Source organism: Antrostomus carolinensis, unplaced genomic scaffold (assembly GCF_000700745.2).
Source record: "Antrostomus carolinensis isolate BGI_N321 unplaced genomic scaffold, ASM70074v2 scaffold4477, whole genome shotgun sequence".
Classification (NCBI taxonomy): domain Eukaryota; kingdom Metazoa; phylum Chordata; class Aves; order Caprimulgiformes; family Caprimulgidae; genus Antrostomus; species Antrostomus carolinensis.
Window position 1 is genome coordinate 130,134 of NW_010329369.1, and position 16,183 is coordinate 146,316.

A 16,183-nucleotide genomic window follows, 5' to 3' on the forward strand; every position below is an offset into this window, starting at 1 on the left:
TGCTTTTTTTGATATTTTCTTTACCTTGTTTTCTCAGCACTGAAGTTCAAAGCATAGCTCTCAAATTTGCCTCCAGGTTGATTGTCCATCTTTTGCAGAACAATCAGCAGGTAAGGGAAACAGAGCTGCTTAATAGTGTTGTAATTCTGGAGTCTTTGGTGATAGAACTAGCATGGCTTCTTTTAGATAGAAGCCCCAAGCTTTTGGTTTTTTGTGTCATTGCATCTTTTCTGGCATTATATCTTCCTCTGTGAATACACTGCCACGTTCTGAAATGAAATGGCCATGAATATCATGTCAGTATATCCCTCTCAGTCATTTCAAGTTAAATATGTAAGTAAATTTTTGTGATGAATTAATTTCAACTTCTGAGAGCATCCAAAATAGTCACTATAATGTGGAAAGAAAAATGCCTGCGGGGATTAACACATGTACTGAATCCAGTCCATTTACTCAACTGCAACTTTGTTGTGGTTTGTAATTGCTGAGGAGCCAGGAGGAGAGCAGGTCCGAGGGGTGAAGACAAGAAGCTGAAGCAGTGGCTGGGTGCAGTTCCCTTCCTCACTGTGTGCAGTATGACCTTGCCAAGTCTCAGCCTGAAATCACTGTCTGAGTACACCAGCTTGTTGTCTGCGTGGAGTTTCTCATTGAATTTCCTCTTAAAATTTGTTTTTAAAACACTCGAGTAAATATAATGACCCTAGTAAAATTCAAAGCTCTGTGTTCTCCATTCCTGTTTATAGACTGTTTAATTTAGGTTTATACCAGCACAAATTAGTGGCTCAGATTTCTTTTGATTTTAAGTTGTCAGTCTATAATGTCACATATGTATATGTAGAGCAGTGCTAAGGCAGCTTTTAATGCTAGACAATTTTTTCAAAGATACAAAAACCACTAAATAGATATTTAAAACCAGACAAAATTCTCATGATCTAATTTAAAATGAAGATGTTTTTTCCTTATGTAGCTGTTACTTTTTATAGAATGTGCACCAGAATTGATTCATATTGCATGCTAATAATCTTGTCTTGTTATAAAAAAAAGGGAGCTACAGATTTGCGCACAAGAATTGGGAACATGAATTATGGTGTTTGAATCTTTTTGTTTAAGGAAGGCAAGACAGAAGGACTTCAAGGTGTAAACACTGAAATAAAAAATAAACCTGGTTTCACAAACAGGTGTGGAACATGTTATTGCTCTGAAATTTGGTATTAATTTACAAAGAGGAATTAATGAAAAATGCTGTAACAATCTTAACTGTAGTAATGCTAAAGCAACTTTCTCTAATAAGCGTGTAAATCATGGGAGATATGAGACATTTGTACAGAGAGAGCCTTTTGCTTTGTAAAAGACAAAGTACATCAGTTTTCCATCTAATTTCTTTCTTTGGGCTTGCATTCATTATTTACATCTGCAGAAGGGATTGCTTCTCTTCCAAAAGGTGAAAGTCAAGTTCTGTCTTTCTAGATAGTCCCTGTATCTGTTCAAAATTTCAGTAATTGTAGCATCTTGGAAGATTAATTTTTTTTTAAACCTATTACAGAACCTGTAGGACATGCACTGGCTCTGTCCCTTTGTGCAGTGGAGGTGTATGGCCATGTATCACACAGAATGAGGTGGAGTACAACTGAGGTTTCATTTGTCCCTCAGTGAGTCCTCCTGTGCTTCCCTGCCCTTTAACTCGACTCACCTTTTCATTGGTTCTCTTCTTTACCTTATTTGGTAGTTCTGTTTTTCACTTCCTTTAATTAAAAATAAGTAAAAAAGGAAAGAAAAGTGTGGGGGGGGTGAAATTAGTTGCACATACCTCAAGTGTCTCCAGGTCAAGCTAGTGCTGCTTTTCCTGTTCTCCTGTACATGAGGTCCCAACCTGTTTGGTTTTTTGTTGGGGTTTTTTGTTTGGTTGGTTTTTTCCCTCTGGAGCTTCCTTCTAAGTGCTGTAAGGCACACTTGGTTGTGACTTTGCCTGGATGCCACCTCCTGCAGTTTGCATGTTCTGTTTTGTAACCTGTGCTTGAGGTTCCTGTACCTTGACTGACCTACTGCCCTCCTGAGTGTGGGATATGCAGGGGATCCCAGCTCGCTCTTGGTCACTTATGGAAGTTGGGACTTTCTCCTCCCAGTTATGGCACAGCTGTTTCAATGGAGGTCAGAGTTTACAAGTCTTGGAATTGCTATTTGAGTTACGGGTAAAATGCACATTATTTCTTTCCACAAAAAATCTAGTAGCCATCACTACACATCGCAGAGTCAAAGCTTTTTCTCATAATTACTAAATAGTAGTTTTTCTAGCATATGTCTTAGGACTAAATATTTTCCAAAAGGTGGCAACTGGATTTTATTTGAACCAGGAAATTTCTCTTTCGTGTTCTTTTTTTCTAATTCTTCATGCTTTAGGACAGCGAGCTTTGCTGTTTATCAGCCAACATGGAGATTCCTTCACTGTTTTGAATGCACATGCTATCACAACCCAAGGTACCTCAGCAGTCTTATTAAAAAACCCTTCCATCTCCAGTATGTGCAGAGGAGACAGATGGAGCTGCATTCACGCCTTTACTGAGCATTGTATCATTACCAAAGCCTAAGATTGATGCTATGGTTCATATGTGCTTAGTTGTTTTTCCAGACAGGTGTATGTGTCTACGTGTAGGATACTTCAGAGAATTGCTTTGTATATTTGTCTTTGGCTTGCATGCTTAGAACCGAGGACACAAAGATTTACCTTGGCTTGTGTGGTCATTGCTGAGCCTGGTGCAAAGGGACAGAGCGAGAAAATTGCCTATGAATACTGCTCTGACTAAAAGAAAATCTCCCATCTTAACTTTCTCTGCTATAGTAAGCCAACTTGTGAATGGGCATGTGGGGTTCACCATCTTGAAAAAAACCAAACTGGATTTACTGATGACTAGTGTCTCTTTGGCAGTCCATAGTTTAATGTAATGGTAAGTGATAACACCAGATTGATTGTAGAGCGTACTTCTCACATGTTCTGTGCCTTCAGATTTCAGAAGTAGTCCTGAAAAAATGGGTTCAGCTGATAGTTTATTTTTGTGGAGATGAGCAAGAGACAGAGATGTTGTTAGCAGCTGCTGAAGTTCTTAAAAGTATAACATCGTTCCTTCTGATCAATGAGAAGCTCATTCTCGGTGAGTAGTTTGAACATTAATTTTCTGGATCTTTTTAGATGAAACCCATTAATACATTACTTAAAATGTATTGTATACATTTATATGTACACACAGTTAAAACACATAATCACATCAAACAGATTTTTTAAAAAATTTTAATAGGATTTGATTACTAAACAGACAGACATTTGAATTCTGGTATAAAAAAACCACATGTGCAGAGCCTCTTGCAATAACTCCACAGAAGGGAGACATGAAATGCTGTTATGTCTCCAAGGCCACTGTACATTGCTGTACAGATTTACTGGCTTGCAATTGATCTCTGACTTGAATCTTTCTGAAATATTCTATTGGTGATGTGGACATACTTTTAGTTTAACACTGTGAGTGTAACAAAGCTATGCTGGCTGAACATTGAAATTAAAGAGTTCAGTCTAGAAACTGTGAGAATGATTAATAATTGCATCATATTATACCTCCCAGATATAATGGGGGTTTTTTTAAGTTAACATTAGACTGTCTCTTTAGAAAACAAACAAACAAAAAATGCTACACAGCTTTATTCAGCAGTACATCACTGACTGAGGGGCAAAGCTAAGTGAAATTCTCTGGTTTGTTGTGAAGACATTGTTTTTTTCTTTTAGCTTTTTTTTCCCCTGCCTTCTGTGAACAGATAATGAAGGGATTTTGTGACTAAAGGGCCAGGAGATATGTAAAAATAGGTAGTGATAGATGATAAAGAAATTATTTTGCATCCTGAACAAGATAGGCAACCTTAAATACTTCTAGTTTCTGTGATATTTTATTTCAGTGTATTTATTTAAATGTTTTTAATTTGAGTAGCTTAAGTCCATGTACGTGGACTGGATACAAATTTTTGTTAGACAAGAAAAATGGTATTAAACTGTAGTGAAGTTTTTTAAAAGTCAGCTATTTATTTTGAGATGTGTCTTTTAAGAGGTATTGATAATATTTAACAGAGTACATATAGATCTGTTACATGAGGTAGACATTGTACTGTTAAATGTTCATAGTATCAACTCTGGAAATCTTGACTTCTACCATCTAGTTAAAGCTCTTAGTAGGACAGACATTACCATTTAATATCAAATGAAAACAGTGGAGGTATTGGAGTGAAAAACTCCCAAATGCTGTGCTTCTCATCTGTCGCCATTTGGATCTGGTCCATAGCTGATGGTGAGCAGAGTTTCCTCTCTGATCTTGTCAGAACAGTTGCTGGTTTCCATGCTTTCCAGTTGGGCAGATGTGAAGGTCTGAAATAAAAAATAGCATCAGTTTGTATCCTGCATAAAATCTTAACAAAACAAAGAAAAACAAACAAAAAACCCCAAATCCTCCAAAGAACAGTCCAGAAAAGAAATCCCCAAGGCCTCAGTGGGCAAGCCATCTGAACTAGCTGTTTGCTCTGAAAATTGGGCCAAGGGAGGAAAGAGATGCAGAGCTGACCCTCTCTACCACCAAGAATTGTCAGTCTGGGGTTCTTTACAATTGTCAGTACTTCAGTGAGAAGTTTAGCAAATCAAAGACGTGATCTGGTGTTCAGTTGTAGTGATATAAACCCAGAATCATGCCCTTAAAGTTAAAGGGGTTATGCACATATAAACAGTTTTGACTTTTATGTCTTGTTCTGCATCAAGTAGAAGTTAGAAAAATTGTGGTTGTATGAAATGGAGTTGTAGTTATTCCCACAAGCTTCCATTAAGTAGGAAGTTCACCCATAAGTAGAAAGAGGGTGAAAGCCAATCAGTATGTTCTGGATGACCCCATCATCTCTCCGTCACGTTGCTTGAGGGTTTAGAGAAAGTTTTTCTGGAAATCCATTTGCAGACTTCTACCTCTCCTGGAAATATAGTGGAAACTTGTCTAGGTGGGAAAGCTGGCCATTGTATCCAGAAGGGAATAATTATTCTGCCCTAGCTGTGCCAGTATAGGATTATTGGGTGTGTTATGCTAGAAAAAAGCAACTTCTTTTTGAAATATTTATACTCCATGCTTCTTCTGTCTGTTTAGTAAAGCCTCAAGCAATTAATTTTGTCCAAGCAGTGAAATACAACTAATTGTCTGGTGAGCCTTGTAATACAAATCTCTGATAGACCTGTTGATAACGTGCTTGAAGAAAACCAGTGCAGCAGTGAAGCACCAACTCATTTGTTCTCTGTGATCACCAGAATGTAATATCTAACAGCTGGTTGGCTCTGTACTGACCTTCCAGTGGATTCCTTTAATGAGGATGTTCAATGAGAGTTGAAAAGTCGTCTGAAAAGCCCCGCAGCAAACCTATGACTACAGCCTTGTGACTTCAGTTAGTCATCTTAGTGTGACGCCAGTAAATGGCATGAGGGTTTGCAGGCGGAGTACGGCTTGTGAGATGTGAATTACCACTGGGGTGGTATGTGGAGTCTGCCTGTTTGGGGTTTACCAGATGAATACTTCCCTCTTGGCCATTCTCTGATGAGTTTTAACTGTGTGCAGGTAATTACCCCATGGATTAAACCTAGCTTGCTTCCAACAGATAGTGGGTATAAGGGTGACAGGGCATGTTAGTGAGTGGTGGGGTGAGGTGGGTATGGGAGAATTAGGGGGCGGGTAGATCCCTGGGAGATGGGATCATTTGCTGTCTCCTGCAGGGAATGGCATTTGTGGCCAGCACTACGGGCAGTATCTGAACAAAACTTGGTTTGGCAGCCCCTGCTCCAGGTTGCAACAGCATATCCAAGATCACAGAGCGTTGGTCAGTCTCCAGTGGCAAAACTTTTGCTGTTGGCAAACAGGAATTATGCACTTCTAGAAACTGTAGAAAATTCAGAGCACCCACGATTTAAAGTTGAACGCAGATTGAGAGAGGTACATTTTGTTATCTGTTGTGCACTGTTTAAGCTGAGTCAACCACCTAGATAAAATTCACACATGCTGAAAACATTTTGATCATACTGCTGGTTGTCTTCCCAGTGCTTTGCCAATGCATTTCTCCTGCCCACGTTTCAGTGTTTCACTGCATTTGTGTTTAGGTGTGGAAACAGAGCTCTGTAACTCCTTTGAATGCATGGAAGAAATAGAATTCTAATTTTTCTCCCTGAATAAAACCAGGACTTTCTGATACCCTTGCCATATGGAAATGTGTGGTTCTACTGCTGCAGAATGAAGATGTGGTAGTAAGAGATGCTGTTGCTGAGGTTATACAAGTGGCACAGTCTGAAAGAAAGAGCAGTAAAGGAACAGGTATGTTAACTTTTCTTTACATTTAAATATTATTGGATACTTGGGAGATAAAAGTATTTCTCTTCTCATCACAAACTTCTTGCTAACTGCAAAGTGATCCATGCATCTTATAAACACATACCATGGAAGATAACAACAAGTTATTATGTTTGACACCCACCATGCTTCATTATTTTACTTTTACTGTTCTTGGTATAATTTGCATATGGTTACATGGGTCTGTAAAAAAGACAACAGCAGTACTCAGCTTTATGGTTCTTGCTGTGATGAGTCAACTGTCACATAATTTCACATTTTGTAAGTTCTTTTAATATCAGCTTTTGTCAAATATAATGCAGTGGAAGACACTCTTTGAATCCCAGGTCATTATAATAGCCTGATCACAGAGAGATAGGGATCTGTGAAACAGTGTGCAACTCATTGATTCATTATTAGACCTTGAAATCCATTTAGATCCAGATCAACAAAGACAATTTTCAGCATACCCACAATGTGCTTTCGAGGATGTGGACCTTTTTGTCTGCATGCCCTAGTTGACTCAACCCTTTTAATTTTAAAATAGCCACAAAACTTGAGTAGGCTTAACTAATTAATGTGCTTCGCTTTGAAAGTCTTTGCTGACACATTCTTCCATGTGTTTTGAATAAATAAGAATTTGCTGCCAAGCTCATCTCTCTCTGGTGGTCCCTACCGCTCTGTGCTACTTGGTGATGCCTGTACCAACTTGTCTGCAGTCGACGCAAATTAGTCGTCCATCTCCATGTGAACTTCCACTAAACTGGAGTGTGGAAGGTGTGTTTTTGAGCTGGCACTGTTCAGGCACAGTCATGTGGGTAGGAGAAGGTAAAAGGAGGGATGTGTTATGGATGACTTTAATCTTCCTGTTAAATCCCACAGCTTTGATTCCAGCACTCTCATCACAGCTCTGGCAATTTATCCAGTCCCAGCTACAGCTCTCTTGAGTATCAAGAGACTCTGCAATGTGTGTGCCTCAGGTCCCCGATGCTGGCCTTTGCTGGGGGTGGGGAGGCATCCTAAAATGTCTCAAGATGGTACTTTCTTTGGAAATAGTACAATGCTGGATTTTCTCTTTGGCTCCTTGTATCTTCTCCCTTCTTCCTTGTTGTATCCTTGTGCCAAGGAATATTGCCCTGTAACTGGATGAGGGCTTAGTCCTACGAATTAATACTATGGTCACATCAACACTTTCTGTTAGAACTTACCACTTTGTAAAGCAGAAGTGGCTATAACTGAGGAAGTAACATAATAATTGGTTTTTATTTTCTGTGTTCCTAATTAGGATAGGGAACCCATCTCCAAACTTATGTTAACCCCTCAGTTATACTCACTTGTGCTTTCCTGTTCTTTCACTTAAACTGCTTTTAATGCAATCAATGTCTTTCACCTGTGACTAGCAAAGAATGCTGCTTTTGAAAAGACAGAATCCAGTTTCTTTCCACCTCCATTTTACATTATTATTGTTCCTTCCCGTGATCTCTTTTCCCCACTAAACTCCTATCACGTCTTGTGCTTTGCTTTTTAACTTTTGAGGGGGCAGGGCATGGAGTTTTACCCCCCGCGACTTTTTTTTTACAACCAGTTTAAAATAAGCTTACTTTGGAATGTTGTTTGTTATTTCCATTTACCCCCTTTCTTTTTGCATGCACATGAGAGTATGCAATATGTTTGGGTCTGGAGTTTAGACATTTCATGGATCACCAGTGCTTTCTGTCCTGGTAATTTTTAAATTACATTCAAATATCTACTTATTTTTTTTCATTTTTCATACCTGTCTGCTTTTTCATCACAGCACTGATTTTAAAATATATAAGCTGATACACTGAAATTCATTAGAAGCCATAAAACAGCTCTCTCTATTTGATAGGAGAAAACCTTTTATTTGATAACAAATTACTGGATATCTTACATTGATGGACTTTTAATTTCCACTATACAATGACAAATAAGTCAGCAGTTTTATCATGAGATCAGAAAGAAAGATAACTCAAGAGATCAGAAAGAGGAATGGATGTTTAGAAATCCATTTTCATATTTTCTGTAATTGTTTCAATTTTATTTCATTGCCATTACCACTGGCTAACGTGAGAGAGTAAAGAGACTATTATAATCTCAGCTTCATTTGTGCATCAATTTTTTTTTCTGTCCTAGTAGCCATTATATTTCCAGAAATACTGCACTGTAGAAATAGGTTATCGTGTGTTTCACCTTTTACTGCTGCTAATTTGCTGTACCAAAAGTGGGAACGCTGCTTATAAAATCCAAGCACTGGACTTGGCAGAAATTTTGGCTCTAGCATCATTATATCTACAAAATTCTCTCTCTTGCTTTGTACTCAGAGTGTAAGGTAGTAGGCTGTAGCTGCCTACAGAACTGTATTGTCAGCTTGGGGAATCAACACCTTAAGCATTTCATTTATACGTGAGATCCAAAGGAATACCTGATTATAGCCTGGCAACTGCCCCTGCCCTTCATGTGTGATACAAGCTGGCATCTGGTTTTCCTGTGAAAGAAGAGAGTATGAAAGGGCGTGTACTTGTGTGTACAGCTGGACCGAGACTGAATTGGTATTCTGCTTCAGCAGAGTAAGATGTGTGAAGCTGGACTGTTGTTGGTAATAACAAAGTTACTTGCATAGATTGTTCATATAGTTGTTAACAGGACGTTTTTCTTTAACATACATGTTGCTGAACAACAGTACAAATACATAGCAGTATGATAGTGTCAAAACCCAGCTATTTTCATGTCATTTATAGATGGTGAAACTGGAGGCAAATGATCCCATCTAGTAGCATGGTTTCACTTCCAGTAACAGCTGTGATCTTCTGTAATTCTTTGAAATGTTATGTGAGCTCCTGGAAGAGAATATGAACTTGGTTTCTTGTTATTGTCCCATGGCTTTTATTGAGGGCAAAACCCCCAATTTCCTCAAGGAACTAATCCATACAGCTTTGAATCACCCAAATTATGAGAGCAGTAACCTTGCAGAGTCTGAAATGCAGGGTAACAAATGTGATACAAGAACCCTGTGGAAATTGCAGCCCCTGTTTTCGTTTGAAAGAAGAGCTCAGAAGACCAAACACTGATATGCAGCGGTGCTCCTATCTTCGCTCCACCCTACCCTTTACGCTCCCCACAAACCCCTACAAAACGCCTACAATTTTTTATAGCAGGCAAGGATTTCCACTGTTACCAGTAAAGTTCATTTTTTTACATTTCTTTTATTATACAGAGAAGCTTGATATAATTTTGTAGTATGTGTAAAAGCTCATAATTAGGAGAGGAAGTTACTGGGCTTGGCTGATCGCAGTCATATTCTTAGCAGAGCAGGTCAAGCAGAATCCTATCTCGCTAGAAAGCAGAAAACCTTTCGTTTTCTGTGCTAAAAATACCAACTTAGCAGGTAGTTATGGCTTTCCTAATATCTTGAACAATATAAACCCCATTTGTAGCTCAGGGTATTGTATGTACGCTTTGTTGCTGTTTCCTCATGCATTGAGGTGTAAACTTCTGGGATATTGTTTTATTCCTTTTACTATGAGGGAGGGTACAGGAAGTATTGTATTCAGTGTAAATGTAGAATAGCTGCTTTGAAATCTAATTAAATTAGTGACCCATGGCTGTGTAAAGTCTGGGCCTATTCACAGCAACATTTCTTATCCAAGAGGGTTACTCCTTACAAGAAGGAAGATCATTTAAGTCAGGGAAATAGGAATTTTCTTTCTCTGCTGATGATCACTTTACTAAATATCCTGAAAAATTAACGTAACTCAGTACTAGAACAAAAACTATTCATTGGTGTCATTTTCCTCTATGGCTTTTTTTATCTAGAGAAAAGTTATGAGCTTGTCAGATTAGGGAAGTTAGAGTAAGCTATTGTTTGCTATTATAGCTAAGCCAGTGCAATTCTATAAAATTCTATATAAAAAAATACCTTTAGTCAGCTTAACCTTTATGTTTTTAAATTACCAAATTAACTTAAATGGGTTTAAGAGCATTTTTAGTCTTCTCAGCATTAGCACCAATTTAGTTGATTTTTAAAACTGAGACAAATCAAGCTTAGATGAGCAGTTAGATTTGTGAACTTGAGTAAATCTTTTGAAAGTGCCTGAATGATTTAGCAGCCTAAGTATTCTTCTTGAATATAATTTAGGCCTTCGGGAACCTTCTGCTATATTTATTGTGAAACAGCAGTATTGTATAGGGATGAGCAAGGTAGCTGACAGACTGGGAGCTGTGTGGCTGCAGCAAAGCATTGTTCAGCACAAGCTGGGTGAATGGCCCACTCTGAGCACCACCCTCTGAAAATCAGTCCAGTGTTGTTATTTCCCTTAGTTCTTGAGTAATTCTGACAATAGGATTGGGGCTATAAACGATGTAGTCAGTTTTTGAACATATTGCTGATTTAATCCACTGGCCAAAAATTCAGGTATATTAATCCTGTTCCTTCTGTTCCCAGTTCACATGCTTAAGAAATAAGCAATGGATGATACTCCTGTGCCAGGAGTTTCTGAACAAAAGGCAGTGCAAAGCTCTCTTTTCTTCTCTTGATGGCTGTTCCCTGCCTAATAGATTCTACTTTTTCTCTTCAGAAAAAATAATCAGTGAAAATGATAAATGGCCTATTTTTTTATTCACCAGCAAAAAACCCGTTATTAGCTGGCTGGTTTAAAGAAGCTGACTCTCCCTTCTGAAGGGCATCCTCTTGGGAAGAGGGTGGCACTGATCCACAAAGCAGATTGGGTTGAGATTCTTGTGGAAGTCTTCACTGCTGGGTGTTGACGTGTGTTTTAGTGGCCCATAGTATCTCAGCCCTATCTTACTGTATCAGACTAAATGCATGTAGGAGCCTTTCAACAACTTTTATTTATTGGCTAGATAATATAAATTTGAGTAAAGGGAGAAGTTAAAATGTGCTGCTTGTAGGGGAAAAAAGGAAAACTATCATTTAATTAGATTAAAGAACTAAGACTTTTCAAGGTCACTTTGAATTAATTTCTAGACTTTAGCATTTGATTGAGTAGAACCTTTCTCTTTGTGAACCGTGCTGTCTCCTTGACATAAAGAAAAGCAAAGCTGCTTGTTTCTTGTGCCTCTGTTTTTTTCACACATCATGAATATAGAAGGTAAATTCAAAATAAACTTCTTAGTGAATCTAGAGTAGGTGTCTCTATCATGAAGGTGCACGCAAGAAGACCTACCTGCATGTGTGTTTGTTGTTTTAGGGTTTTTTTGGGAGCGGTGGGGGGTGGGGTGAAAATAAGCCTTAGCAGAGGTAGGAAAGGAGAAGTTAAGAGAAGATCAGAGCAATTATATTAACATTTGAAAGAGATGAGGAGAGAAGATATCCTACTCAGGTTTATGTTTCTTGTTCCTATCCTCAAAAAATCTTCCTTAGTGAACCTAAAACTGTGCAGAAGTTTCCATACCTATCTGCCTTAAGAAGATCTACTAAATCACTTGAGTGAGAGATAAGAGATAACACAGCACAATGGTCTGGTATTCATCATCAACACCACAGGTGATATCAGTAAATCATGGATGACTGGCATGATCTCAAAACTTGTACCCAAATGTCCTTTACAACTGATCCATGAAGTATTTCGAGGCAAGTGGCTCAGATTTGATCTGGTCCAGTTGCTAGTGAAGCAGCTAAGAGTAGATGCTAGGCAAACCTGAAATGCTGAAAATGCCATTGTTATTGGTAGTGTTAAACTGCACGATAAGAGCACCCCACATGGGAAACATAAAAAAGGTATTTTACTTTAGTTGTTGCCTCAACTGCTTGTTGTTATTTGAACCTGTGTTTTCAAACTATTCCTTAAAGTATGTGCAAACTTTGGCCATAGCAAAAGGAGCTTTTCTTCCACATGTTTACCATTGGGTAAATGTGTTAAATAGATTTCTTCAGGCTTTAGTTCATCGGCATGTTGAGTTAACCCTCCTCTTCTCAGACCTGTTTACTTACTTAAGTCCATGCTGTGGGATTGGAGATGGAAAATAACTGGGGTTTAGAAACTTTGCACCATTGCGATGTGTAATATGCCAGTTTTAAGTCGCTGTGTCTCTCTCTCGATGAAGCATATGAAAGAGATGTTAACAAGCTGTTCAGAACTCTCCTTTTCGTATGACTAATGTGTTCATCCTCTTGCCAAACTTGGGGACAGGTTCATCACTTTTTGCTCTACTTCTGCACTGGTGTAGCCTTCCAGTGAGGCAAATGGGAGGACTGTGGTGAATAAAACTAGTGTCAGGTTACTCTGATGCTGGACAAAGATTAATGTGTAGGATCCAGCTTTTCTCATGCACTGGATGACTTGCCCTGATGTTCAGGTTAGGCTAATAGACCTCTGAGGCCCCAGACAGCTCCTTTAGTTGTGGCTCTTAAAACCAGTTCTGGAAGCTGCCTGGCTTTGAGGAATAAGTGGTAATTACCTGAACATAAACTAGGGAACTGCATGCATGCAGACTGGTTTGAGGATGCATTAACTGGAGTCTGTGGCAGGATTGTAGTAGATAGATTTCCTTTTCTTGATTTAAGTCAGACTTGTGCATTTTTTTCTCTATTCTGAGATTTTAATTTCTTATCTATTTATAGATTTGATGGAGGCGTTGCAAAAACCACTAAGTCAGAACTTGTCTGTAGAAAAAGCTGTGCTGATACCACTGTCTAGAGCTCTTCCACTAGCCAGCCTGAAAACGGAGGTTGGTTGGTAGTACTGGGGATGGTTACAGTGGCATACAGAAGATTCAGCATCTTCATTCTACATATATGACATCAACTGCTATGGTGTGGAAAGTTAAGAGCTTCCCACAATTGGATCAATTTCAGGTCCTTCCTACTGCCCTGAGTAGGAAAAACCAGCAAATTGGAAAGCGCATTTAAAAAGTACTTACTGCCAACCATTATTTTCAAGCTACCTTGAGAGTCTCTTAAAATTTTGGAATCTGTTGGTCAGAAAAAATCTCCCAATCAGATCTTGTGATATGCCACGAGTGCTTGGGAATGGTCCAGAAGTTCTCACAGCATTGTCTGGATTAGTAATGGAAAACTGCTAATCATATTAGCCAAAATATGTTTATGTTCCTTGTACTGGGGACGAGTGGAAGGAAGGTTAGTGAAATTTTTTTCTGGGATCGGCTCCAGGATTTCTTCTGCTTTGACAGTCATCTTGCTAACTGCATTCTGCTAACTAGATGCACAGCTCACTAAACAGAACTGGATTTCTAAGCCTGCTGTGAAAGAGGAGACTTTTGAGATGAATGTTAGGATTTAAATGGGAGGTGGCATTTATCCAAATGGCCTTTAAGGAGTGGAAAGCAGAAAAGGCACATAGACAGGACCCATCCAGGCAGAAGCAGAAGAGGGTGTGATAAAGATGCAGTACAATCAAAAGTAGAAAAAACCCTACAGCAAAGCAGAGCTACTCCTGTCACAGAACGAGATGATTTTCTACAAATGAAATTTATTTTCAAAAGATTGTGTGTGGAGTCTGTGTCATAGCCTATGTCAAAAGCAATATTTCTTGCAGCCTTACTGGAGAGGTGTAAAGTAGTAGCAGCAGTTTACGGTGTTATATTCAAATGTGGTGTAGGACTTCGGATTCAGAGACACCGTAAGGTGATGACATCTCTTTGGTTGTATTAGATAAAGCATGTTGGGGACAGGAGGAAAGGTCAAACAGCTGTGTGTGTCTTCTGGGAATCGTCTGAAGCAGGTCCTAGTGAGGGAGGCAGCGGGTGTGCTGCCGAGAATTACTGGAACACTCTGCACGGTGAAGTGCGCCCGATGTTACTGAAAAGTACTGTAAACCAGGGAAGGTATCACTGATAATCTGCTTGCGCTAGCTGTAATTGTAGGATCGTAAGCAGAATAGGGTTCACAAAGAAAAAGGACAACTTTCTCCTTCAAATGTTAAATGTTCAACCCTCTGCTTAAGGGACCATACCTCTGGATGCATCTTTTTTTCCTTTCCATGTTTTTAATGGTGAATACTTCCTTATGCACATGCACAGAGTAGGATTTATGCGGGGAGATAAATGTGTTACGATGACCACTTAAATCTTGGCAAACTAAATAGATGGTAGATACCTGTGCTAGTTGGTGACTACCTGATGACTATAGTGACCTTACATTAAAGAAGTTTGTTCCAGAAAGCAAAATGACACGTGGTAGAGATTACGAAATACTCACTGTGGCTGCAAGCTATAATTTGAGGTTTTTTACATCTGCTGTAATAGTTCTAAGAAGGTAACAATTACAGGTCAGTTGCAAGGATGAAAGACTTGAGGTCTAGGAGTGTAAATGAATTCATCTGGTCTCTCTACTAGAATAAATGTAGAGCTATTTCAGGAGCATATTTGACCTGTAGCCTACTTGTATCTTATTTTTATGCTAATAGGGGTTTTGGGGGCCTTTGTAATAGTATTTCTTTTATATCTGACATTCTAGTTTTATACCATAAAAATACCTCCTATTGTTATGAAAACTTTTGGAAGATCTGACTGGGAAGTAATTGAGGTCTGTTAGATTGCGTTTGTAATATGATTTTTTCCTGGTTTAATGGTGACTCTTGAATAGCTTAGCTGTAGTCCTTAGATACAGAGGAAAAGTTGGCTGAAAAAGGCAGAAAAGAGGCTTAAATATTTTTGTTGAGAAAACTCCTTGGTAATTACTTTTGAGCTCAGGGACCCATCACTGAATATATTGACTGCCTTTTTTTTCTTTCTGTTGCCAGTTCTTTTCTATTTAGTCACAAAGCCAGCACAGAGGAAGGCTGTTTGGTATCCACAGCTTACCTGCTAAACTTGGAGTCTTTGTGTCTGGGTAAAATATTAATGAAGAAGCATTTACTTGAAGCCAAAGTGAATTCACATCCTCCTGCAGTTTTTTTATGAAACTTCCTAAGCTTATGGAACCAGGTTTTCTGATATATGCTGTAAAAACATTGTCCTTGTTAGCTTAACAAGTGTGTGCCCTTTTGATACAAGCAAAATAGCCCCACTATTTATAATCTTCTGTTTCTTGCACTTTATTTCTGAGAGATACGTGTGTATTTTAGTATTAAAAAAATAATCTGTATGTGTTTCTTTTATTGGTTTACTTTTTACTCTTGCATTCATTATAGAAAAAGTAAGCAGTAGCGTTAATTATCTTCATCGAAAACACAGTTTTGCAAGCTGGGCCAGTGAACTGTGCAAAATCAGCCTCTCCAGGAGTAAACAAAAACTGAAGGAGTGATCACATTCTTCTGAACAGAGCTATTTTGAGCTTTCTCTGAACGACCTGCAAGTGCAGAAGAGTTAGTGCTTTGGAACAAAAGTACTCTGTTCACAAGAGTGTGAAAGAATGTCAGGGAATGCCAGGTGAAAATAAATTGTATTATCCACCCTATGTTGACTAGTTTTTACAGCTAGGTCATGAAGAGTTGTGGATTTTGGTTGGTTTGGTTTCTTGTTTGCTTTTTGTAGGTGGCATTCTGCATTGCTAATTGTGGGCACATTAAGAATCAACAAAAATGTTCAGCTTTTTAATAATATCTAGATTTATGAAATATTATTTTAGCAGATTTATTTAGAGACAATAGAGTTCCCATGGTATATGAAGATTGCAGGGCCTCGCCTACAGTCTGTATGACATTTTGCTACAGGATTGAGCTCTTTTTATACCAGGGTTCAAATGTGTTATTTGAATAAATGGACTCCAATTTTATTGGTTCAAAATACTGAAATGAAACTTGCAATAATAATAACGTTGTATCTTGTCCTTCATCTGTAAAAATGAAGTCTGAGCATAA

General features: G+C 38.5%; 1 protein-coding gene across 1 annotated transcript in view; it reads left to right on the top strand.

Moving 5' to 3' along the window:
* The window catches only part of THADA (THADA armadillo repeat containing), a 135,324-nt gene extending 128,930 nt beyond the window's left edge, over window positions 1–6,394 (top strand). Inside the window, exons 33-35 of the mRNA XM_010172532.1 lie at window positions 38–110; window positions 3,002–3,146; window positions 6,237–6,394. Coding sequence (XP_010170834.1) covers window positions 38–110; window positions 3,002–3,146; window positions 6,237–6,394 — 376 coding nt within the window. The remainder of the gene's footprint in view (window positions 1–37; window positions 111–3,001; window positions 3,147–6,236) is intronic.
* Window positions 6,395–16,183: the final 9,789 nt, after the last annotated feature.